Genomic DNA, 26,344 nt, shown 5'->3' on the forward strand with positions numbered 1-26,344 from the left:
GAATAGAAACAGTCAGTGTTCTTCCTTTCCATGCCAAGCAAGGAGCTGGAAGGTACAATGTCAGACTTCCAGACTCATTACCAGACCAGTTCTTTAATTGAGTATATGAGGTGTGGATGTGGTGCTCTAGAGTATGCACAGAGCTAAGGAGCAGGGTGGCCTGGGTCTCTGCCTGGAAATACTGGTGCTTGAGGGGAAGAGCATAATTGTGGGGATTTTGGAGAAGGAGGCTTTAGTTCTCAGTTCTAGGGGATCCAGACTCCTCTGTGAGGGGACAAGGCATGATCAAGAGCAAAAGTTTAACCCACCTGTTTGCTCATTTTAATACTAAACTCACCAGTTGTTAATTCTGTAATTTAGGGCTGAAGTGCCTTTCTGTAGAAGCTGAGCCCAGGCACAACGAGATTCAGGAGCTGCTGCTTTGTTCACAGCACAGAAGGATGCGCAAAGAATGGAGACGTGACTGGTGATGCTATTTAGGGCTTATTCACCTGTCTTCTTCTGGCTGTAGAAGCTGACCTCTCTGTTTTTTGACATTTTCCCAGCTAGGGGTGGATAACCTTCAGCTGAGTGTGAAATTTCCCTGGTCCACTTCCATGCACAGTGTTAATACTAATGCAAATCTTTCCTATACTAGGGCTCTTTCAGAGGACAATGGCTAATAGTACTACATCATGGTGGTACAATACCCCTATGATATTTCCCATAGTCCCTTTAAAACTGTAGGGAATAGTAAAAAGAAAGGAAAGCATATACTTGAGAGTAAAGGTGAACTAGAACAGAGTAGAAAATACGATGCCAGTAGCAGCACTTCCTTCTGCCTCCCTCCACTCCCCTCCATCCTTCCTTAGTGCAAGCCTGTCACTCAGTGATCTTGTGCTGCCATCACTTTAGAAAGTAGGTATCTTGTGCTGGGCCAGTATCTGTTGGTCCTCTACTTGCACATGAGATTAGGAAGCTGCACAAAGCTGCATACGTCCACTCTACACACTAATAGTTCAAGGGATGTTTGCATATGGAGTTGTCACGTTTAGCAGCACTTCTGAACTGCGGGTGCTTTCAGCTCTGCAGCCTGCTGGTCCGCTTTGTGAGCCTTGTCCTTTGATGTTCACTTCCCAGCTGCAGAGCAGTCAGACCTTCTCATTTTGATGTTCCCAAGCTATAGTAACTCTCTTAGCTTAGCAGGCGCTTGCTCAGAGCACGTAGGGGTCTTGCCTTGATGTAGAAAATTATTTTTCAGTCCTCTAAAAGCCAGGATACAGACAAAACCCTCAACCGAACAGTACAGCGTTTTCTGGGGCAAAGGGGAAGAGAGGGTAGAGAGATGCCTTTATTCCTATTACCTCGCTGTGCTCTCCCTCTCCCTGGCAGCAGCAAACTGCTGGTCACAGGCTTTCCAACCGGGTACACGCGTCAATGCTAGCTTTTGTTCCCCCCCTTTTCCCCTATTCTTTCGCTAAGGGCAGGCGCCAGCTTAGCGCAGCGCTGTGCCAGCCGCCGGCCCCTCAGTCCCCGCCGCCGGTCCGCCCCACCCCGCTGCTTTCGGTTTCCATTTTCTCTCTGGTCCCAGGTTTCTATTTCTCGCCCTCTCCGTGCTCACGGGGACTTCCTCTCGCTGCGCGCCGGCTCTCCCGTGCAGGGCAGGAGCGGTCTCCGAGACCCCGCCACCCCTCACGCAGCCGGTGCTGGTGCCAGTGCGAAGCCGGCCCTGCCATGACGGCGGAGGAGAAAAGGAACCTGCAATGCTACAGGCGGTACATCGAGAAGAGCCTGAACCCCGTGTACATCTTGGGCAACATGACGGCCTGGCTGTCGGACGGTGAGGGGCCGGCAGCACCTGCTTCTCTCCGCATCCTTCCTGCTCGGGCCGCCGCTCCTGGTCCCTCCTCACTTCTTTAACAGCTTCGCTTTGGTTCTTTTTTTTCCAGAGGAGAAGGAGCGGGTCCGTAAGGAGGAGGAGAAGGGTGTGACGGCGGCCGCCGCACTGTTCTTGGATACCATCCTGCTGCTGGAGGCGGAGGGCTGGCTCCGGGGCTTCCTGGATGCCCTGGTTGCAGCAGGTCGGTTCCCCCTCGCAAGCGAGGGTTTCCTGCGCTTCTCCTTTTCCCTGCCAGAGGCACAGCCACCGCTCAGCCGGGCAGCCCTGTGCAACCGCTACCCGTTATCCTCGGGCTTCTGCTGCCGAGTCTTGTCCATCAGATGATATGGGGTGGAAAAATGTAGGTTGTCAGAGACTGGAAATAAAACTCTTCGAAGGGAGGGGGAAACACCCGCTTGAGAAGCAGCTGGATCAATTTCAGTAGCGGAGAAAGTCAGTGAGAGAGGAAGTGATGCAGGGTAAAGCCTCATTGCCAGGAGATTTGTCTGTCTCAGAGCTTTTAGGGAAAAATGAAGACAGCCATTGTCTCCGCCACGGATAATTGAATGAAGCTAAATCCTCTGAAAGAGAAAACTAATCCGTGTTTCAGGATGCGTGTGAGTTAACTGGTAGCATGGGATAACTTCACTCAAGGACAGAATCTTAAATTAGGAACTGATTTAAGAAAAGTATTTATAGGTCTGAAAAATCTTATGTTTCAAGAAGTAAGTAACCATTAATAGTTTCTAAATGAGATGGTTGTTCCTCAGTAGCTATGACTGCTTAGTGTGTCAGGTCCAAATATGATTTGCTTTTGAAAATGTGACAGTAGAGATTGTGAAGGTGTAAAACCACCAGGATTTGTCTGCTTTCCTGTACATGTTCTACTATAGATTCTTGTTGGTGATTTGTTAGATACCTTGAACCCCAAAATCTCATGTCATAAGCCAGTTTTGTTTTCATTTACTATTAGCTACAGATAGTTACAGTATCTCTGAGATAGTTACAGTATCTCTGTGAGCATTTATTACAAAAATTCTTATCATTTGGATGTAGGCCACTCTCCCCTTAAAGCATAAATACTAGGTCCAGAACAGCTTCTGACCAGCCTGTGATAGTCCTGATTTCTGAACCGCAAAAATACCTTCTCAGAACATGTTGTTAGAGTTCAGTTTGGTGTATCTTCAGCAGAAAACTGAAAAAGTTAACCTCCTGACTCCAAGCACTGTCCAAAGTACTTACTAATTTAGCATTAGTGTTATATTTGGTAGATGCAGAGATAGGTGATAATTAAAGACATTGTGGTGGTAAATATCCTCACCACTCTCCTGCTCCTACGAAAGGAAAAAAATGTTAGGCAAATTCCTTCTGTTTGCCCACAATTCCTCTGGGATCCTGACCTGCTTTATTCCACCCCTGGAGCCTACACAGCAAATTGTACATCTTCTAAACCTTATTCTGTTATACAAGTGCTGTAAAGGAAAAGAGTCACTTCATCTATAGAAATTATATGTGGTTCACCAAGATTTTTGGCAGTTACAGACCAAGATAATTTTAATTTCTCCAACGTGGCTGAGGAAGTTCATTTTCAGCTTCTTCCCACCTATTATAGCTAGAGATTGAGTTCATAGTAACAATCTGCCTCTTCTTCTGAAAGGTTACACTGGGCTGGCAGAAGCAATTGAAAACTGGGACTTCAGCAAGCTGGAAAAACTGGAGTTGCACAGACAGATGTTGAAGCGGATAGAAGCAACTATGCTAGAAGTTGATCCAGTAGCACTCATGCCTTACATAAACACGTGCCTGATAGAAAGGGAGTGTGATGAGATCCTGCAGGTACAGTTAATGATAAAATCCTGTATTATTTGCCTCGTTTTGCTGTGGAAAAGTGCTGGCTGCCTCACTTGTGGGGTGAATTGGTGCTGATCTGCCAGGCTGCAGAGTAAGGAGGATGGCCAGCAACAGTCCCCTGAAAACGGACTTGACTTTACTTTCTTCTGCTTAGAAGAGACTTTGCTATGCAGCTGCAGCTCCCCACAGCAGCACTGCCTGCGATACCTGCATGTCTCATTCCTTACCCCTCCAGCTTGTTGGATAGGGTAGTGTGTGAAAGGATTGCAGGCAGGGAAGCAGGATAGGGTGGCTTTGGTGTTTACAGTGTTCAACTCTGTGTCTCTGTGGAGTCCAGCATCCCATGAAGAGACCTCAGTGGTTCTGGAAGGTACCACACTACAGTGAAATGACTGCCTTGCTATGCTTGGAATAGACCACTTTCTGGAGCAATCCTGCATTAATGCTCCTGAAAATAGAGATGGAAGTAGGCAAAGAAGCATTTAGATGCTTCCTGAAGTGACTCCTGCTTATTATGGGGTTTGGCATAGTCTATTACCTCTTACTTTCTATAGCCCCTAGAAACTTCATGTGGCTCTTGAGTTTGGCACTATTATATTATGAGTACAGAAATTTGGCAGAAAATGCCCCCACTGCATTCCAGCCAGTGCTCAGAAATCAGAGAGGCTGGGGATATCTGGGGTTAATTCTGAGTATCACTAATTCAATACTCAAACTCCTGTTGTGTTCAGTAAGAACTTTCATAGTTACAGATCCACAAATAGTGCAGTTTATTGAAGCAACATTAATACGGATTCTGAATTGCCATTGATAAATTCACTTACTTCATTAGCACTGTAATCCAAAGCTAGCCAATGATTAATTGAGCTCGTATAGAAAAAATAACCAGTTGGTAGTTCATTGAGCTCAGTTTCACCCAGGTATCATCCGACATAGTTGGAAGCAGCCACGATCTCTCTTTGGTATATTTTTTATGTGTAAGTGAGGGATAATGAGAGTATTACCTTTGGTCAGGCTGCTCAAGGGCTGTGGGTCTTGTGCAAGGGCAGAACAGAATCATGACATGTTCCATCACTCCCTCTGCATCTGCCCTCCTGGTAAGACCCTCTGGCCTTACCAGGGTCTTGTGACTCATTACTCCCTTCACAATGTATCTCAAGGCCTCAGGCCTCATGCCAACAGTCAGCACCCAAAGGCACAGTTCTAGGGTGAAATGAAACTTCTAGTCTGAACTCATTAGTGAAACGCTGTGTCACAGGAATCCACATTTTCATTGCCTTTAGATGTGAAGTTCCTGTTACTTGGCTGTAGCTCAGTGTTGTTATTGATGACTGCTAACAAGTGATATTACCAGTCACTCATCATTTACAACTCCTTAATAATAAGTTGTTGATGATGTGTGGAGGAGTCTGTTAAGTGTTCTTACACCATGTGACTCCCAAGAAGGACTTTTTTCAGCTATTTTATTTTTAAAGCAGTAGTTTATGGAGATACATAACATTTGGAAACTTGTTACAAGGGCCTCACCAGATAGATAGAAATTCACAGAACAGCTCTGCAGTGTTTCAGACCCTGTGAATATTTAAGCAAATAGTCCACCTGTTGTTGCAGTCCAGCTAAGTTTAGGGTACAGAACGGCAGTAGTAGTAAGTAAATGACTGAATTTTATCTGAAACTTCTATTCTGTGTAAGGAAATGCAGTTTTCAACTGAACATCAAAAAATTCAAAAATGTCAGTCAAAGCACTGTGGTTTTGATCTCTTGAAGCTACAGCAACTTTTGTTTTTTGTGTGTGCAGATTAGCGAATACAGAAGCAAAGCAGCTGGGATAACTAAACTCGTTGAATGTCTCTGTCGATCAGATAAGGAAAACTGGCCAAAAAGCCTTCAGCTGGCACTGGTTAACACAGGATATTACAATGCAAGTGAACTGTGGGATATGAGAGAAGGTAAACTGTGGTTGTTTTTGTGATGCTCTTTTCCTATTTTTGTGCCAGACAGTAATATTCTTTTTTATTCTTTTTTTTTCATAGAATCAGGGAACAGTTAGGGTTCAAACTAACTTCTTCACCTTGTCATCACAGCAAATACATTTTAAAATCAGAAGGATCAATAACATGCTTTTTTTGGTGATTGTACAGATAATGGCAAAGACGTTGATGGTGAAATGACAGATGCCTTTAAGAACAGCTTTGAAACCACAATGACATTTTCTGAAGAGGCAGAATGTGATAATAATCTCAGTGAAAATCTCTGTTCAGGTTCAGGTAAGACTTAGGAACTTTAGACAGTGTGTGGCTGGAATTCTCCATTTCCTTAGACACTACATGTGGTGTGCCAGAAAGTAAGGTACTGAGGAGCTAGTACAAATCTGTGATTTGATTTACCTGTCTTCTGGTTTAATATTTAAAGGATCTCATGCTAGGCATTGCATATGTTAAGGGTTGCCCCACATTTGCAACATCTCTGGTGCAAAGTTGTTCTGCCAGCACATTACCCAAAATGTCTCTGAACACTAGATGGTTGTTGATGCATCTCTTATCTGATATAATTAATTCACACATGACCTGATGTTAGCCATTTTAGAGAGCTGAATGTGGCTGCAAGGGATCTGTGCAGTGGTTGTCTCATATGGCAAATCTTGCTCCATCAGTGATTTGTAGTTCTTTTCTGTAAGTGCAAATCCCCTGAGAAGAGCACAGCTTCAAAAATCTGTAGAGCAGAAAGCTGGAAGGAACACTGTGCACGTATGTGGGAGAAAAGAAGCCCTTGTGTTTTCTTTCCGACTTGAAAAAGGATCAGTTGAGGTGAGAGCTGTCAGCCAAGACCTTGAAATTAGTTCATATTAAGAAGCACAGTTGAGTGGCAACAAAAGTATGCCACCAAACCTACACAAGATTCTTGTCTGGTGTGTATGTCCTGTTAAACGGCTTCTCTATCAGTGAATTGTCTGTGCAGACTGCAAGGACTCTATCATTTCAGATAGCAACTGTATTTTACACATTCATGTTGCAATACTTCACAAAACCATGATTCTCTTCTAGAAGAGGTCTGTCAGTCTTCACCTGTTTATGAACCAAAGCAGGCTCGGAGCTACCAGACTGAACTTGCACAGCCTGCTATAAATGGGTATAACACATTGATATGTGCCCCCACAGGTAAGGAAACACATGTTTCTTAAAAAAATTCTTTTGCTGGAGAGGGCTGTGAACGATAGGGAAGGCTAAATATTGAGTAAGATTTTTCCAGCTGTTCATTTAAAAGCAGTCTTCCTTGCAGAAGCAGATCCAGATCTAAGCTGGAATTAATGACCAAGGGCAGTGCAAAGACTGAGAAAGACAGATGCGTCTCTTGGCAGTTTAGTGCTTGTATTCAGATTTCCATGTGGTGACTTCTGCTTTCTCACTCCATGGCGCAGATTTTTGAGTTAAAATCTTTGCAGGTCTGTAAGAAATTTGGCTTGCAAGATTAAATAAAACCGGGATGCATTGCCCTGAAAATCCCATGTCTTCTGTACTGCAATGTCAACAACATTAGAGCAGCACAGGGAACCTTTGCAGTAGCTCAGGACAGAATTAAGACGACTGAAGTTCAGCAGCAGAGAGATCAATCAGCTCTTTCTCTCCACCTGTTTTCCGTGTTGTTAGCCTGATTCTCCCCTGGGTCCTGGAGAAGCAGGAGAAATAGCAGAGGAAGGGCCGATGAAGAGCTCTGGGAGACCTGCCCAGTGAGCCTGAGTGCTAAAGGAAAAGTGAGAGGAGCAAGGGTGCATGGGGAGGGATGGAAGCTGAAAGTGCTTTGTGCCTGGACCTTAGTCCGATTTGATATGGGAGCAGATGCTAAGAGCAGAAATAGAATTTCAAAGAACTCAAAACTGCAAATGGACTTTCATTCCCAGTGACTGCTACATGGTCTTTACAGACTGAGATTGTGAGAGAGAAAGGGATGATTACCGAACTGGGTAAGCAGCATGCACATATTCCAATCTGTCCTCAGAGAGTCTGAAAGTTTAACAGACCCCTTGTTAGCTTGCCATTGCTACAGGACATCCAGATGAGACAGGCTCCTGCTCACAAACACATGTTTTCATGTTAGTGCTTTACCTTTCATGTTCTTCCTTTAAAGGATCTGGGAAAACTTTTGTGGCACTGATGATTTGTGAACACCATTTCCAAAACATGCCCTCAGGACGAAAGCCAAAAGTTGTCTTTCTTGCACTCAAACTGCCAGTGTATGAACAACAGAAAAATGTATTCAAGCAGCACTTTGAAAGAAGTGGGTAAGTGTAATTCTTCTTCCATAGAAAATAAACTACCCTCTAGGTCAGCTGTGGCTAGGGCAAAAGGTAATGGTTTTACTGGCGGCAAAAGTGTTTGGCTTTAACAGAAGGATGATACCTAAAGGTAAGAATGGCAAGTTACCATGATGGACTTTGTTCAGAGAGTCTGAAATCTGGTTTTGGAGAGTTTAAGCGCTCCTTGGGCAGCATCTGTAGAAATGGCTGAGGTATACCTGTGTTTACCTCTGTAAAAGAGTGAGGTGTGTTCTCTCTTGAAACTCTTCTCAACCTGCTTTCAAAGATGAGGCAGTTCAGGCAGCAGCAGTGGGATTCCTCTTGCCATTCTCACATGACAGTCTCTTTTTATTTTCCAAATGGAAGGACCCAAGCTTCTTTGATTTTTTTTTTCAAGCTCTAGTCATAAAATGACAATCTTACTCTCCAATGGAACTGAAAACTGCTTAGGGAGCTATTGACAGTGTATAGCTTCTGATTCTGATTGCTGAACATCCACATATGAATCTTTATAGCTATGGGAAAATGAAGCTGCTGGACAGAAAACAGCCCTGCGCTGCCAGACATGTACAGAAAAGGGATGAAGGACAGGATCTCCAAATACAGCTTACATGTGAACTGACAGATACAGCTTAAATGTACAAATTCATCACCCCCCAAATCAAATATATTAGTCAATGGGAGTTGAAAATCCAGTTGTTTGACCTCAGATTTTTTTTCTCAGAGTGTGTGGGTAAAACTGGCAGCCCCAACAATTGGGTATTTGGAACTTAGTCACTACCCTTCAGGCTTGCTGAAAATTCCATTCTTCTAGTTAATTTTTTCCCCTGCAAGACATTCATTTTCATACCATATCTTTTGCCTCTTCTTCCTAGATATTCTGTTCAAGGAATTAGTGGTGAAACTGTTGCAAATGTCTCTGTAGAAAAGGTTATACAGGACAGCGACATCATTGTGCTAACACCCCAGATTCTTGTGAATAGCATTGAGGAAGGGATCCTTAGCTCCCTCTCCATCTTCACTCTGATGATATTTGATGAGTGCCACAACACTATGGGCAACCACCCTTACAATGTGTTAATGACCAGATACCTGGACGAAAAATTTGACTCCCCTGCAAGTCAACTACCTCAGGTAAGGTCCAGCCAAGCATGACAGAGACTGGAGTACTTGAAATCAAACAGGATTGCTGGTCTTGGAAGTAAGCATGTGCCCCAGAAGTTAGTAATCTCCTTGTCGCCTCTCTGTTGCTGTCTTCTGCAACAATAAAATGGGACCACTGCCTCAGCTGGCAGGAAGTTTTGGTCCAGCTGAGGAGACACCTCTTCTGAATGAATGCAGAGAACAGTTCTGGGGACAGATTTGCTGTTTCTGTGCATGATGGGCACTGACAAATACAGCTGGTTATGGATTTAAGTGGGTGGATAATTTATTTTCAGTTTGGATACTTTAAGCTTGGGTGCCTGGGAGAGGGAAAAGGTTTGTCTCTCAAGGTTAGTGTTTGCACTCATGTTTACTTCAGCTTCCTGTTTTGTTTCCTTGTTTTTGAAGATGGTAGCCTCTTGACAATTGGTGACAGTGTCTCCTGGTTATTTATTTGTGACAAGGGAGCAACCACTGCTATTCATGTGTGTGCTCAGATTGTAGGTTTAACTGCTTCTGTTGGAGTTGGTAATGCCAAGACCATCCAGGAAACAATAGAGTATGTGGGTACTGTCTGTGCCAACCTTGACGTACAGGCCATATCTACTGTCAGAGAGAACAAACAGGATCTGCAGAGATTTGGAAACAGGCCTGAAATAGGTAAGCACACTTCCTTTTTTGTTTTTCCTGAGAGATGCAAAGCACATAATAAAGGCAGCTATCCAACTGCCCTTTGGTCAGGTCAAGTTAAAACCTTAAAACTAAGTGAGATCTTTGCTTCCTGCTAGCTTGAAAGGGTTTAAGCAAGCACTTCATTGTTGCCCCACAGTAAGGCAGTGCCCTTTTGGGTAAATTTTTTCTTTGCCGAGATCCACAATCTCTGTTTTTTATTCAGTTCTGCTAATGAAGACTGGGGGCTGTTTCTTTCTGTGCAACTGTAATGCTCATTAAAAGAAAACATCATTATGATTGCATAGAGCAGCACATGAAGCATTCTTTTAGACAAGAATTTGTTCTGTGCTGCCCAGTGAAATACTTTACTTAATCAAGCCACTGACTTCCATTTCTTGTCTCTAGATGTCAGATGGGTGAAAATGAGAGCTCAAAATCACTTTGCAGAGATTATCTCAGGCCTGATGTCTGAGACAGAGGAGTTGATGAGAAAGAATTACTCAGTAGGTAAGATACTGTAATAACTTTCCTGTAACTGGGATTCAGTCTTTGCATAGGTGAATCCTCATGACTCCTAGAACAATTGTTCTTTTTCTGCTTTCTTTCTCATTCTTCCTTTTTATTTGCTTTTAACCAGTATTTCCTAAATAAGAGATTACACGTAGAAGAGTCAGCAATTTTCCTGTTTTATATAATTATTTTGATAATCATAAGTATTTTTGCTTGGATTTCAACCTGTGTTTTGTGCAGCTAAAGATGGTGTGCTTTTAACACTGTCAAATCATGTTGAATGTTTAAACAATCTGGAACAAAACGACCAAAGGTCTTGCTTTCAAAATGCAATGAGATAGATTTCATTGATGAGAGATACCTGCTCTTATTTAAGCATTTCTCCAAATTCTTCATACCTCTATCTGTCATTGTTAAGGAAAACAAGAAGGGTCTCAGTTATGGTGCTACTCTGAATGTTGTAATTTCTTCCTTTCAGCAAAAGTTTACTTTCACTTGCTGCTTTGTAACTTATATTTTCTCTGGCCTCTCTGCACTCAGAGTTATTGCTAAGGATGCTAGGTACCACCTTTCTGGTCAGGATTTTTTCCTCTTTATATCTCTGGCTACCCCTGTTTCCCAGGCATCCACTATTTCCTATTGAAAAATATTTACGGCAATTTTACAGAGGAAGATATGTGGAACATGACCACCACCAGAGAGAGGGTATGGCTGCCTAAGAAAGTAAATACTTGTCAGTAGGGTTCCAGCCTTAGGAGCTGCAGTAGTGTGGTTTGCAGAGAGGGAGATCCATGGCTGTGGAAAGAGAAAGAGTCTCATGGCCATGAGACCTAGTTCTGCAGCCCTTCAGAATTCAATTGATTTTTCTGCTTTTGCAGTTCATAACCGGTGTTCAGTAAGTGGCCGTTGTCAACAAATTAGAGAGCTACAGAGAGTACAGAACAGAGACACATGGATGGCTATGCTCAGTATCAGCCTTGGTCTGTCCCACTCTGAGTTAAAGGATTTTGTCTGTGCTTAGACCAGCTTCTGCAAACTGCCCAGGGTGTCTTAAGCCTGTATACTTCAGTTCTATACTTTCTAATTTTTCTCCTGCTCTGCTTTCTTGAGACTGGACTGCATTTTGGGTTCACCCTCCAGAATACAATGGAGAATTCCAGAATTCCAAATCTCCAGAATTCTCCCTTCAGTCAAAGAAGGGAGAATTAAAAACAACCCACCAAAACAACAACAACTAAACCAAACATCCCACACAACCAAAAATAAACCAACCCAGATCCCAAGAAACCCCAGCTTTCAACCGATACCGTGAGATTTTCAAAATGCGTGCTAAACTAAGCAAAAGCTTTTGAAGCTCTTGCATGAATGCCATTGCTTTTCCTTCTGTGGACTCTGATTACTCAGAAGTTTGTGAAGCACTCAGGGTACTGACTTGTTCTGCCTCAAGGAAGGGCCCTTGGATAATATGCCTTAAGTACTATGGACCATTTTGCAAATGAATACCTAACAATTGATTAGATGGTAATTCAAGAAGCAATGCACATGCAGTTTCTTGAGTACTGTAGGCTCCTTATAGGATAAGTGAGCTCTAATTTTACTATTAAAGACTGCAGATATGTGTATGTACACAGATCCCCCATTGAATTGTACTGGCTAATTTTATCCGAACATCTGGGTATATTTCGAAACACAGCTAGTGAAGAAGACAGAGCCAGACTCTTCTCAGATGCTTCCCAGAGGCTGGACAAGAGTCAGTGGGCACAAACTGGATACTTAAATAACAGAAAGAACTCCTTTGGTATAAGGATGGTCAAACACTGGAACAGGTTGCCCAGAGTAGTGGAATTTCCATCCTTGGAAGTACTGAGAATCCGTTTGGACACAAGCCTAAGCAACTGGATCCAGGTGATTCTGCTTTGAGCAGAGGGTTGGACTAAAGACCTGCACAGATGCCTCAATGGTTCTGTGACTGTATCATACAGTGTTCTTCTGCATACACTTTTTAGACATAACATTAATGGAAAATGTGTTGTCTTCAAGCTAACTGTTCTGGTTATTTGTTAGTCAAGATGAATAAATGTTTATTTCCTCCTTCTTTAGCAGATGTTATCTCCCAGATCAACAAGAATGATTTTGGAACACAGAGATATGAACAGTGGATAGTTACCACTCAGAAGAAATGCAGACTACTGCAACTGGCAGATAAGGAGAAGGAGAGCAACATTTGTAGAGACCTTTTCATTTTCACTGAACACCTGCGTGTAAGTGAATCTATCCACTTCCTTCTGATACTAGTGTGTTCATCTAGGAGCAAGGAACAGGTTTGAACCTAATGATTTTATTTGATTGACACAGGCTAAAGCATAGCTTATAAGAGTTTATCTTAAGATATTCACTAAGAACAGTATAGTGCAGAGGAGATTTTGTAAAGCTTGTGTTGTCATGCAGATGGAAGAGCAACACAAGTTTGTCATACTTAATCTAGCTGAATAAAATTTGCATTCATGCCCTGTCACACAGAAAATGAGTCTCAAGTGTACATGTCTGTCTTTCTGTGCAGAAATTCAATGATGCTCTCATCATCAGTGAAGATACCCGCATTGAAGATGCTTTAGTCTACCTAACTGATTTTTTCAGAAATGTCAGAAATGGACCATATACAGAGTTAGAGAAGCAGCTTACAGCCAGATTTCAAGGTATTTCACATAATCATAGAATCACGGAATGGTTAGGGTTGGGAAGGACCAAATTGATGTCTCTCCAATTTAGAGACAAGGATGTCGTGTGGGACAGTGTCGAATGCTTTGCACAAGTCCAGGTAGATGACATCAACTGCTCTATCCCTGTCCATCAGTTCTGTAGCCCCATCATAGAAGGCCACCAGATTGGTCAGGCAGGATTTCCCCTTAGTGAAGCCATGCTGGCTGTCACCATCCACCTTGTTGTTTTTCGTGTGCCTTAGCACGCCTTCCAGGAGAATCTGCTCCAAGATTTTGCCAGGCACAGAGGTGAGACTGACTGGTCTGTAATTCCCCGGGTCATCCATTTTCCCCTTCTTGAAAATGGGGGTTACATTTCCCTTTTTCCAGTCGTCGGGAACTTCACCTGACAACCATGATTTTTCAAATATGATGACCAGTGGCTTAGCAACTTCATTTGCCAGCTCCTTCAGGACCCACAGATGGATTTCATCAGGTCCCATGCACTTGTGCAAGTTGATTTTTAAGATGGTCTCGAACCAGATCCTCTCCTACAGTGGGCCCAAGGTCTTCATTCTCACAGTCCCTGCATCTGCTTTCCAAGACTTGGGTGGTGTGGTCAGAGCCTTTGCCAGTGAAGACCGAGGCAAAGAAGTCATTCAGAACCTCAGCCTTCTCCAATTCCAGGATAGCCAGTTCTCCTGAGAGCTTCCTGAGGTGGCCTATGTTGTCCCTAGTCTGTTTTTTATTTGCTATGTACCTGTAGAATCCCTTCCTGTTATCCTTAACATACCTAGCCAAGTTTAATTCTAACAGGGCTTTAGCTTTCCTAACCTGGTCCCTAGCTTCCCGGACAACATCCCTGTCTTCTTCCCAGGCCGCCTGTCCTTGCTTCCACCTTTTAGAAGCCTCTTTTTCCCCTCAAATTTTCCTCAGCAGCTCCTTATCCATCCAAGGAGGTCTCCTGGCCCTCCTGCTGCACTTCCTTCTAGTTGGGATGCAACACTCCTGAGCTTGCAGCAGGTGATCCTTGAACATCAATTGGCAGTCTTGGGCACCCCTGCCCTCTAGGGCTATATCCCATGGAACCTTACTAAGCACGTTTCTGAAGAGGCCAAAGTCTGCTCTTTTGAAGTCCAGGGCAGTGAGCTTGCTGCACGCTCTTCTCACTGTCCTCAGGATCTCAAATTCGACCATCTCATGATTGCTGCAACCAAGGGTGCTCTGGAGAGTCACATTTCCAACGAGCCCTTCCCTGTTGGTGAGCACGAGGTCAAGCATGGCACCTCTCCTTGTCGGCTCCCCTATTACTTGCAGAAGGAATTTGTCTTCCACACAATCGAGGAACCTCCTGGATTGCTTGTGCTGGGCTGTACCGTCCCTCCAACAGATGTCAGGGTGGTTGAAGTCACCCATGAGAACAAGGGCCTGTGAGCGTGAGGCTTTTCCTATCTGTCTATGGAGTGCTTCATCCCCAGGTTCTCCTTGATCAGGCGGTCTGTAACAGATCCCCACAGTAATGTCTCCCATAGCTGTTCTCCCTTTAACCCTGACCCACAAACTCTCTGTTAACTGCTCACCTGTCCCCAGGCAGAGTTCCATACTCTCCAGCCTATCCCTAACATAAAGATCAACTCCCTCTCCCCGCCTGCCAGGCTTGTCTTTTCTAAGGAGCCCGTAATCTTCCATTCCAACACTCCAGTCATAGGAGCCATCCCACCATGTTTCTGTGATGCCTATTATATCATACCCCTGTAGACATGCACACATCTCTAATTCCTCTTGTTTGTTCCCCATGCTACGGGCATTTGTATTGAGGCATCTGAACCGAGCTCCAAATGAAGCCGGCTCATTGGCTGGAGCGGCTGGGATATCTCTACATTGCTCTGAGCATTTATTATAGGTGCTGGCAACTGACTGGGTGTGTTGGGATGGAATGATGCCCCCCTCCCCCAGTGCATCTAGTTTAAAGCATCCTTGACCAGTCTGGCAAGCCTCCTACTAAAACTGCTCTTTCCCTTCAGACCAGCTCCACCAGCCCCCACTAGACCTGGCCTACAAACCTGGGTCCTGTGTTCAAGACACCCAAACCCCTGACTATGGCACCACTGTTCTAAGCATTTATTAACCTGGCCAATCCTCCTAGCTTTTTTTAGGTCCTCCCCTGTACCCTGGAGAATTGAAGAAAAGACAATCTGAGCTCCAGAGCCCCTAAACACCTCCCCCAGGGCTCTGTAGTCCTTCTTTATGTTCCCCAGGCTACTGCTGTCTATATCCCTAGTACCCACATGTAGCACCAGAAGCGGGTAATAGTCAGAGGGACTTACTGGAGCAGGCAGCCTCTCTGCCACATCCCTGATCCAAGCCCCTGGTAGGCAACACACCTCCCTTGAGATGGGGTCTGGCCGGCAGACGAGTGCTTCTGTCCCTTTCAGTGTAGAGTCCCCTACTACTACAACCTGACGCTTTTTTTCTGGCAGCACCAGTAGAGATCTTCTTTACCAGTGCATCAGCCGGCTGTTTCTGGTGTGAGTGCATTTCCCCATTAGCCTCCTGCAGGACAGCAAAGCGGCTCTGCATGGGAACAACAGATTTAGGAGGAAGCCCCTTGTTTTTGATTGTCCTTTTCTTCCTTTTTTTGTTGGTTTTGTCACTAATTCCCAGCTTCCTGGGATAACGACCTCCTTCTTTCCTTCATGAGCTACAGTGGACGCTTGAGGCCCCTGCACAGTTTGGGCCGGGAGCAAGCATTCCTGCTTCCTCTCAGCTACCCTGACATCTTGCAGCCTAATAATACCTGTGACAGTTGCAGGGGAGAAGAGAGCTTGTGTTAGAAGTGTTTTCTTCAGAGTAAGTGTCACTGTTTTTCCAGAAACTTCTCACTTTTAAGAAGATCTAGTGTCTGTGTGGGTGCAAATGCAGTGTTAGGGGAGACAGAGGGATGAGGACTTTCTGGGACTGCAAGCTCCTAGTGCAGGAGCTAAGGAAGTAACAGTAATTGTAGGTAGATGGTATAGTAGGTTCTTACATGCCTGACTTGGGGATAAGGCGGTGGTGTCCTTAAGGGTATGCCTCACTAGTCTACATGCATACTGGCATAGTCTACAAACATTGTGGCAGCGTTAGATAAGGCATTATGCACTGTTCAGTGCATTCTAACCTCTTCCTGCCCAATGCTCCTGGATGAATCCTAACCTTCTGGGAAGAAGCTGATGGTCTTTGTACACTTCTGATTACAAGTTAGAGGTTGCACTGTTCTCCAATTTCTGATTTAGAAGCAATGTGGCATAAACCAGCCTGTGGTCTGGTGGGTTGCAGTGTTGACTACAATTTTAAATCTCTGGGCTGTCTGTCTTGTGGTGTCAGTTGTTTCCTTAAAAGAAATAGCAGCTCTCTGTAAGAACTGAGTTTGTTTTGTTGCTGTCTTTTGCTGCACAGTATGTCACAGAGATTCTCCTGTCAGTTTGCTGCAAGATGTGAGAGATTTAGAACTCTCTTTTCCTGGGCATTTTGCTGCATTTAAGCAATAGCTTTCTTTGCTTGCATCTGAAATAATGGTATAGAAAATAAAAATAGATGTTAAAGAGAACGTAAGTGGCATTACAGGTTTGTGTAAGAATTCTGTTTTCTGCATGAAAGAACGTAAATTATTAAAGACACTGCTTTTGTTTTGTGTTTTGTTTTGTGTTTTTTTTTTTTGTTTGTTTTTTTGTTTTTCTTGTTTTTTCCAGAGAAAGAACCAGAACTGTCTGCCCTTTCAAAAGATGAATCAAATGAGAATCCCAAACTGGAAGAGCTTGCTTGTATCCTGGATGAAGCATACCACTATAACCCACAGACTCGCACTATTCTCTTTGCTAAGACAAGAGCCTTAGTAGCTGTAAGACACTTAGTTTTAAAGCTCCTAAAGTTCGAAGTGAGAAAATACAATGCCTCATCTACTATCCTTCCCATTACGGTCTTCCCAAGAAAATAGTTATCTTTCTATATCTTCCTGAGCATTGATGCTCTGAGACAGGATGAGGGTTTGTTTTTTGTTTGTTTGATTTGGGGTTTTTTCTTCCCTTTTCTAAAAACTACAGTACAGGGTTGGTGTATTTCGTTAGTCCTCCTTGCTACATGTTGATTGCTCTCTAGCCAGCCTCTGAGTTGCAGGGATGGGAAAAGTGGATATCAGCTGTGGCAGAGTTCAATCTGGCATCATGGCTGTGACTTTTGCTTTCTTACCTATCAATAGCTCTTCCCACTGCCGCGCAACACCCACCTTTTCTGCTTGTGGTTCTTGGAAGCATTAATTGTCTAGGCAAGCATGGGCAGGATCTAACTGTGTATCTCAAACTAGCATTTCATCTGGACAGGGATCTAAATTCCTGATTTGTTTTCCAGGCTTTGAAGAACTGGATAGATGCAAACCCTCTATTTAGCCACATAAAGCCAGGTATATTGATGGGTCATGGAAGAAGAGATCAAAAAACAGGTATGTAGGTTTGAACTGTGGAATACTAGACCTGTGGTGGCCACAGTGCTAAAATTGTTCTACTCTTCCTGTGTTCATCTTCTCTGCTCTTAAACAGAGAAAGTTAATGCAAGTTTGCACTATGCTTTCTTATATAGCTGTAAGACCTGTTACCAGTCCTAAGGAGATGCTTTTTCGTACCAGAATCTTTGGTTAAAGTAGCAGTGACCCTTTGCTGCAGGTTTCTTCTGCTAGTTCAAAAGAAGTTTAGAAACTGTTCACTATCACGGCTTCTTGTGATTACTTCTGGTAGTATTTTTCGTGTTCCTTTCACAGATACCTCTCTTATTTTGTGTTCAGTGGCACAAAGATATTTTAATGTAGAATGGAATAAATAATGTATGGCTTGAATCGAGAGTTAGCTTGGGCTTAAAAAAACTAAGCTGCATGGGTCTCTTATAAAGATCAGGTAGGTGTTTTGTCTGAAATGGTGTTTCCCAGGATGACAGTTCCTGTGGCACATTAGCAGGAATGTGGGTAGAGTATGCAGCCAGCTAAGTACTTTTCCGGATCAAGATGATGTGCTTATTTCTAATCAGTCAAGAGCAAATGTAGGTGTTTTCCTCAAGGAACTCTTCAGTGTCTTTTTCCTGAGACAGTTTCTTGGTATTGTAGGTATGACCCTCCCAATGCAGAAGGGTGTACTGGATGCATTCAGAACCAACAAAGAAACCAGACTGCTAATTGCTACTTCTGTTGCTGATGAAGGCATTGATATTTCCGAGTGTAACCTTGTTGTGCTCTATGAATACTTTGGTAATGTCACCAAAATGATCCAAGTCAGAGGTATGGAATTTCAGAACTATTACCTTACAAACCTGTTTTGGAAACTTTGGAAATACTATAGTAATATGTGCATGTCTTGCTGTTGTTCCTCTGTGCCCCTGAGTGAAGTCAGATGAATTATGGAACCAGACACAACAAATTTGTTCACAGAACTGAGTCCTTCATGTTGTGTTACTTTTCTTTTGCCATGCAAATTACTCATGCTGCTCAAGGTTACTTAACTGTTGAGGACTGATCCTTGAGGTGGATAATTATACATATAAACAGAAGTATGGCTAGAAGAGCTATAGTCAGAAATAGTGCCAATCGTTCTGCCTATTTGCAAAGGACTGCTGCATTGGAGTTTTATGTATTGTCTTGGCTTCTGAAGACCTTGCCCTGCCCATTGGCTTTTTAGCAACCCAGCTAGTTACAGGTACCTGATGTCTAAAGAAGTCTAAGTTACTTCGGTCTTGAATCTTGGTGATTTTAGAAGACGGCCAGTAGAGGGGAATGAAGAGCCACATTAAGTAGTGGTTTCCGTTAACATTCGTAAATGAGGAAATGTCTTTCAAGGGTGCATCTGCAATATTTTATCGTATCACCCAAGTAGGTAACTTAATTATTTGATGGAAAGTGATCTCCGCTGTACATAGTCCTCTGCTTTCAGGGTTTATGTCCTGTGAATTTCCTTATTTTTTTGCCTTATAATGAGGTAATTGGCCCAGAACTCACGTTTATGAGTGAAAGGATAGCATTTATTGTTTAAAAGATATTAAAGATGTGAAGAAAATAGGTTGAATCACTTTTAAACCAGAAAAAATCACAGTTTTGCGGGAAGAAGAGCTCAAACGCAAATGTGAACATTTTTTCTAACTGCAATACTTCTAAACTGGTATGAGCTCCCTGCAATTCTTAGCTGCCTGTGTTACAGCAGCAAAAAGCAGGCAGGCAGCATAGTAGGTGGAAGAGATAGTGATGCTCGTCTCTTTTCTTGCCAGAACTGTATTTCCAGTTCCTCACCTTTTTTTGTGATAAGACTATTCTGGATTGTTTTTTTTAGTAGACCCCAATTAGCATGACAGAACACTAGTAAGCAAGACGACCTTTTCTGCTCTAGCTTTTTTTTTTTCTTTTCCACAAGAAGACAGTGAGGAGCTACACAATAACTAAAGTTTCAAGCATGCCTGAGCTTAACCAAGGCAGGCCACAGCAGCTGGAGATACCCATGATGATACCTGGAAGGGGACACTTCGTTCTGGTTTGTGATTGAAGAAGAGTGAGGGGAAAGAATGCTCTTTAGAAGCACCATATCTCAGTCTGAACATAGAAAACAAAAGCAGCCACACAGAAGGTCCTTAATGCTGTTTTATGGCTTAACAGCTGCTTTTGCACATCTTATTAAGAGTAACTAAAGAGGTTAAATGTGCTGCTGTGTAGGTCGTGGAAGGGCTAAAGACAGCAAGTGCATCCTCGTGACAAACAAAACAGAAGTGGTTGAGAAAGAGAAACAAAACCGTTACAAGGAAGAAATGATGAATGAAGCTGTTGAAAAGCTACAGAATTGCGATAAAAGAACATTTGCAAGAAAGGTTTGTACTTCTGTGAAATTTTCATACTCAAATCTACAGGCATAATCTGTATCGGCCTTCATCTACTAGGGCTCTGTCTAAGACCAAGTGACAACCTGAGGAAAGCGTTCACTGTATTTGGTTTTAGACCAAGGCTAAATCAGTAAATAAAGGATAGTGTGTACTGCTAGTTTGAAGAATGTCATCTGTACCGTAAATGTAAAAAACTTAGAAGTTGAGGTATAATTTATATAAACTTCTTAGAAATAAAATATATTCAGTCCACTGGAGGAAAAATACTGCTATATCTACTTGGGATAATGAACAGTGAGATGAGAAACTGCAAATGGTGGTAGTATGTCTATCCATATTCATAGAAACATAAAATGGTTTTGGGTTGGAAGGAACCTTAAGGAACATCCAGGTCTAAACCCCTGCCATGGGCAGAGACACCTTCCACTAAGCCAGGTTGCTCTAAGCCCCGTCCAAACCTGGCGTTGAACAGTGCCAGGGATGGGACAACCACAGCTTCTGTGGGCAACCTGCACACTCACAGGGTAGAAGTTTTTCCTAATGTTTAATGTAAATCTCACCTCTGTCAGTTTAAAGTCATTCCTCCTTGTTCAGTCACTACATGTCCTTCCCAGTAGACCCTTTCCAGATTTCATGTCAGCCCCTTTAGGCACTGGGAGCTGCTCTAAGGTCTCCCTGGAGCCTTCTCTTCAGGCTGAACAAGCCCAACTCTCTCAGCCTGTCTCCATAGCAGAGGTGCTCCAACTCTCTGATCATATTTTTGGCCTCTTCCGGAGTAGCTCCAACAGGTCCATGTCCCTCTTGTGTTTGGAGACCCAGAGCTGAATGCAGTACTCCACGTTCGGAAGCACTTTATCTTTGATGCAGGCCAGTGCAAGTGCTTTTGTTTGTTGTCATGCCAAGTGCTTGTTGATTTCAGAGCAGTGGTTTTTGAGAGATTCCAAGAAACCACTGCCAGGGACATTAACACAATGACATTTGGGTTTGTACATGCTCTTCTGTTGGTGACTTATTTTGTACTGCCTATGGTAGTGTTTGTCTTTGCTTCAAGCAGTGTCTGGCAGATTAACAGGTCTAGTTAACTCGGCATACATTCATTACGTTGCATTAGCCCTGCTGTGTGCTGTGCACTTACCAGATCAGAAAATTTCATGAGGGTAGAAATTAGTGTCAAGCATATGTGGTGCTGGGGTGTCTCAGGCTAAGCCAGTGATGGACTTTTGGTCAGGCAAGTGCAGCAGGCATGTCCCTTCCATGACCAGCTCATGGTGGTCTGGCAGAATAGGTACAAGGTTAACTTGGCAACACCTCCATCTAGCTTGGAGGTGTTGCAAAGGATAAGTTGATCTACACTCCACATAAAAGCCACCTCCATAAATAGCTCGGTCACTGTTATAGGAAACTCTCCCGAGCGGAAGAGCAGTGGCCTCAAATGGCCTTGAGATGATTGGTTTAGGTATCAGGAGCATAGTTAGTGTTCTTCTCTACCCTTCCAGTTGCAGGGAATGATGAGGGAAGAAATAGGAAGAGCCAGCAGATCAATACCTGGTCTGAAAGTAGTATCATGGCATGATTTATGGTTTTTGATCATGCATCTAGGTCTACGCAACAGCAGCCTGCTGGCAACAGATGGGGTACAACTGTCTCAAAGGGGAAAAAGGACCTTCGTACAGGAGTTGGCAGGGCTCATTGAAAGACCTTTAAACTGGATTTGAAGGGAAAGAGTGATAAAACCGGGGTCACTGGAGATAAGCTTGAAGGCAGCACAACAGTGTTGAGGGACAGGTGGGTCAGTGAGGTCTTTCGGTCTTCCATCGCAGTGGAGGTAGGGGATGCAGATCCATGTGGCAGCAAAGACACAAGGGTTATGATGGGTCAGAAAACACAGGAACTCCTAAGAATGATCACCTGTGAATGAAGGTTTGTCCCCCCCCCCGAAAGGTGGCAGGATCACTAAGCCAGCTGAAGTGCACCTACACCAATGCACACAGCATGCACAAGAAACAGGCAGAGCTAAAACCTATTGTGCAGCTGGAAAACTATGATATAGTTGCCATCACAGAAAAAACAAGGTGGGATGACTCACAAAACTGGAATGCTGCCATTTCTGTGGTCTCTGGAGCCTTCTTTCCAAACTGCACTTTCCAGAGCCTGAGTGCTATTTACGCAGTAGAATGTCTCACATGCCTTCACAAGCGCTTAATATTGTTATGACCAAAAGGGCTACAGGAGAGCAGAGGGAAGAAAGGGACAACATAAATGCTGTCCATGATGTAATATTCTTCCTTATTGTTCAATTCAACTGGTGTAATTCTAGTCTTACATACTTGACAAATACACCATGTTATTTTTTTGGTATGAGTTGCTAGAACAGGACATGTTTTCTTTGTTTGCTTTGAGGAAGTAATAGGTTCCTAGATGTTACATATCCTCAGTCATGTTTAGGCTGACCCTGAGGCTTCTCTTAACTTCATAATGATGTTGATTTTTATTTATTTATTAAAGATACATGATTTGCAAATGAAGGAAAAGGTATTACGGGATTCCAGGAAGAAAGAAACGCCATACAAGGTAGTGGAAGGAAAGAAAAATCTTCTGTGTGGAAAATGCAAAGTATTTGCCTGCAGTACAGATGACATCAGAATTATAAAGGTATGTCTCTGCATGGAAACTGACAACCTTGAACACCAGGGAAGTCAGCATTATTGAACTAACAGCATTGTTTATCAGTGTGGAAAGTAGGCTGTTTTGTGCAAACTGAAGCAGAAAAAAAATCTGAGTAAATTCGTAAGCCACAGGACCAGTCATAACTACTTCTATAGCATATTATGATGGTGGTAGGCGATGATGTTCAAGGAGTATAAATACGTGATACGACACAAATCATTTCAATTTTCCTGAATCTCCTTCTGTTAGAAATGTATTAATTTTGTGGAAAACCATGTGATTTTCGATGACATATAACCTAATAGTGGAACTGCTGGATATTTACCTTCCCAATTAGCATAAGGTTGGAAATATTCCTGCAGTTGACAGACTTCTCCTGCCATTTCTGTTGACTGGAAATTAGCCATATAAAGTACTGAGATTAGCTCACTGTTCAGCTTCTTGTCTTATGGGCCAGTTTTCAGTTTTGAAAGGCAAACCATGGTTTTAAAAGAGGAGGCCTTTATTTCTTCAATGTTACTTTGGTTTTCATTTTTTAGGTAGGTGACATTGCTTCTATGTATCTCATGGGGACATTTTTACTGTACTTTTTCTGAAGAATTTCTCTGTAGCCCAAGAAGCCAACAGTCTACACATGGAAAGTAGTGATCATGAAAAAAGACTTTTCTGGGCACTTCAAGCCTTTCTAGTTCTGAAATTTGTTCTTCTGAAGCTTCTTCTATTTGTGCAGCTCTGAAAAGCACAGCTGTGATGACAAGGAGCTTCAGGCCACAGCTGGGAACTGCAGAGTGCTTGCCTTCAGGCATTTCCCTTTTTAATCAAGAAAATCTTTGTTTTGTTTGTTTTTACTAGCTGTTTTTGTAACATAGACGGAGTTCACTACTGCTGTGCACAGGAAAGGTCCACAGGCAAGGAGCAAAGGCAAATAGCTCAGCCTTGTGAAAACCCATGACAAATAACGTATCTGACAACTCTGAATGTTACTCCATTTAGCACTTCTGTTTGATCACCTATACCTATGCAAATAGATCTGAGAGTTCAAAAACTCTTCAAAAAGAGATTTTGCTTAGTAACCTCCAAATAGCCACTCACAATATTTTAAATAAACCCTACAGATTCAGTTTAGTTCAGCCTATGTATTTAATGGAAATTGCTCTTCCAGGATGAACAAGCATTTTCTGACTTGCTCAAATTGTACATTTTTTTCAAATTGTTTTTTATATCTTTGATTATATGCATTATAAACAAGTGTAACTCCCTTACCTTGCTAGGGTTACTTTTTTTACCACTTCAAAGGAATTGCACTTCCCTTCATGGAAAGCTGAAGTCATAGTTAAAATGAGTGGGAAGCAGTAGTCTCTCAAGATGTCTGTTGTCTGGATGTCTCTGTTAGTTCTATGCACAAGGCTGAAATACTGCAGGCATGTTTTTTAGAGAAGCTAAATTCAAATATGCATAAGCTAATGATGATATACAGCAGGTTTGGTTTTGATAAGCCCAACCCCGGGCCTTTCTATTACCTGGTATTTAATGAATGGAGAAAAAAGAGCAATGAGCCACGGGGGCTGGAACGTGGGCCTCCTGAATGACAGGAACCACTTTACCAAGGAAATGGTATTTGTGAGGGGAAGAGGAATGTCAGGAAAAAAATAAGGAATGGTGTTTCTACTACTAATCACTTCTGGCATGTGTTGTTTCAGGAATCTCATCACACTGTCCTAGGAGACGCATTCAAGGAGCGGTATATAACAAAGCCTCACTATAAACCAGTCCAGTTTGATTGTTTTGAGAAAAAAAGCAAGATGCATTGCCAAAATACTAACTGCCAGCATGACTGGGGAATCATAGTGAAGTACAGGACATTTGATAATCTACCAGTGATCAAAATCAAAAGCTTTGTAGTAGAGAACATTGAAACCAAGACACAAATGGATTTTCAGAAATGGAAAGATGTTAATTTTTCTCTGAAGAATTTTGATGCTGAAGAACTGTCCAGCTGAACTCAGCATTTTAATGCATTTATCAACCTACAGCACTAAGCTGAAGTATGAGTAAAAAAGTTTTGTTCTTTATGACACCTTATATGCTCTGCCCCATATCAGCATCTGGCTAGAATAAAAAAAAATGCTAGTATGGTCACTAGAAAAAAACTGCTATCTAATTAGATGCTTCACTAGAAGGTTTAATACAAGTAGAGCCAGACTTGTGCCTAAGCCTCTAGATCTTAATCCTGCTGCTATGAAGAGGTTAGTCTGAGAAAAACAAAATCAATTTGAATGACTAACTAAACATCTAATGTCAGGTGACAGACTACAACTTCAAGCATTTCTATGTGAATCAGAATTTGTTACCAGTGACTTCTGGTTGGATCTAACCTCCATGTAGACAACATGGCTTATGCATGCTGATACTCTGGCTACTTTTAACGCTTTAAGCATCTTGGTATATAGAAAATTGAGAGAAAATGTCCAATAACTTTTCTGTAAGGCTTATACTGCATCTTTCAAATCCACTTTTAATAGAGAATTCTTCTGCAACACTCTGAGAAAAGCAGCAGGGCTTCATGAAGCCCTCCTGGAGGATGCATCTTCTGGATTGAAATGGTAGCAGTTTCCTTCCATCACTGCATGTTCATCAGTTGCCACTGCACGTTTCATGTATGTAAATTATGTGTCTGAAATATATGAATCCTGAAGAAAACCACCTTGAAATAGGAAACTAAGTAGGAGTCCAAAATGTATTTAACTGCCTAAACCCTAGTGAGACTTGTGGTGTTCTTTCAAAGTGTTATGTGGCATTTAAGAGTAAACCAACTTTTTAAGCACTGTTTCATGTTTCGAGTCAGTGCTTTTTATTGTGAAAGGTGTATGCACTGTACAGGAAGCCTGAATCTCAGGCTTATAGAAACCTACTCTGTGTTTAGTTTTTACCTAGTTCTTCGCTGTTCTTATATCTACTTCCAAAAAGGAAACACAGAACAATGCATAAAGATAACATACGGTTGGAAAATGCCTTTCCTCTAAAAACACCAGGAACAAAGATTCTGCAAAATGCTGGCTAGCACATTCAAGTTAAAAATACATGGAAAAATCACAGTCCTTGAGTATCAGCTTGTTGTGTGAAAGGCTCATCTACTTTAGGACTCCTGACATTAAAAAAATCAGTCTTAATTTTCACAGCTTATAGTAGTAACTACTGGGAAGTTAGGGAATTTGAGGAGTCCTAGTCTTTTCCTCTTGTTTGACCACAAGGATTGCAGACTACAACTCTTCAGTTCAGCTTAAATGAGTGTAATAAAGGTTGATGAGGTAACACATTAATAAGAATTCAACTTGATACAAAACTACCTCCAGTACACAGTGCAGATGGGAAGTTGGGGAAGAACACCAGCACTCTACTTGGAATTTGAGAATATCTGATTTTTTTTTGTCATTGAACCCAAAGTTGCATTACCAAATAATGCTCAAGACGACGAGCATGTTAACAGCTCTCAGGCAAGCTGAGGATAGGAGGGACCTCTATAGGCCATCTTGTAAGCTACAGCAGTTTGTCCAGGATCGTATGTCCTGACAGCCTCCGAACATCTTCAAAGTTGAAGACATCACAACCTCACTGGGCAATTTCTTTAAGCCAGTGCTTGGTTACCTTCACAGTAAAAAAGTACTTCCTGATGTTCAGAGGGAACCTCCTGCGTTTCAGTTTGTGCCCAGAGCCTCCTGCCCTGTCATTGGGCATCACTGAAAAGAAGACAGTTGCATCTTCTTT

General features: G+C 42.7%; 1 protein-coding gene across 4 annotated transcripts; it reads left to right on the forward strand.

Moving 5' to 3' along the window:
• The first annotated feature begins 1,565 nt into the window (after positions 1-1,565).
• RIGI (RNA sensor RIG-I) lies at positions 1,566-25,406 on the forward strand. 4 transcript variants are annotated; one of them, XM_062604451.1, is made up of 18 exons: positions 1,566-1,819; positions 1,929-2,060; positions 3,516-3,694; positions 5,508-5,658; positions 5,851-5,976; positions 6,757-6,867; positions 7,835-7,988; positions 8,879-9,137; positions 9,644-9,806; positions 10,224-10,325; positions 12,429-12,589; positions 12,889-13,024; positions 16,759-16,907; positions 17,414-17,504; positions 18,159-18,329; positions 19,749-19,900; positions 22,418-22,564; positions 24,280-25,406. In XM_062604451.1, exons 1-18 carry the CDS (start codon positions 1,714-1,716, stop codon positions 24,577-24,579), a joined length of 2,790 nt encoding a protein of 929 aa, XP_062460435.1. In that variant the 5' UTR covers positions 1,566-1,713; the 3' UTR covers positions 24,580-25,406. The 4 variants fall into 4 exon arrangements, with proteins under 4 accessions (XP_062460435.1, XP_062460436.1, XP_062460433.1 ...); XM_062604452.1 differs by having other exon boundaries at positions 12,432-12,589; XM_062604449.1 differs by having other exon boundaries at positions 1,567-1,819; positions 6,754-6,867.
• The last annotated feature ends 938 nt before the right edge of the window (positions 25,407-26,344 follow it).

The sequence above is a fragment of the Pezoporus occidentalis genome, unplaced genomic scaffold (assembly GCF_034315485.1).
Source record: "Pezoporus occidentalis ecotype Australia unplaced genomic scaffold, CSIRO_AGI_Poc_V1 ctg86, whole genome shotgun sequence".
Classification (NCBI taxonomy): Eukaryota; Metazoa; Chordata; class Aves; order Psittaciformes; family Psittacidae; genus Pezoporus; species Pezoporus occidentalis.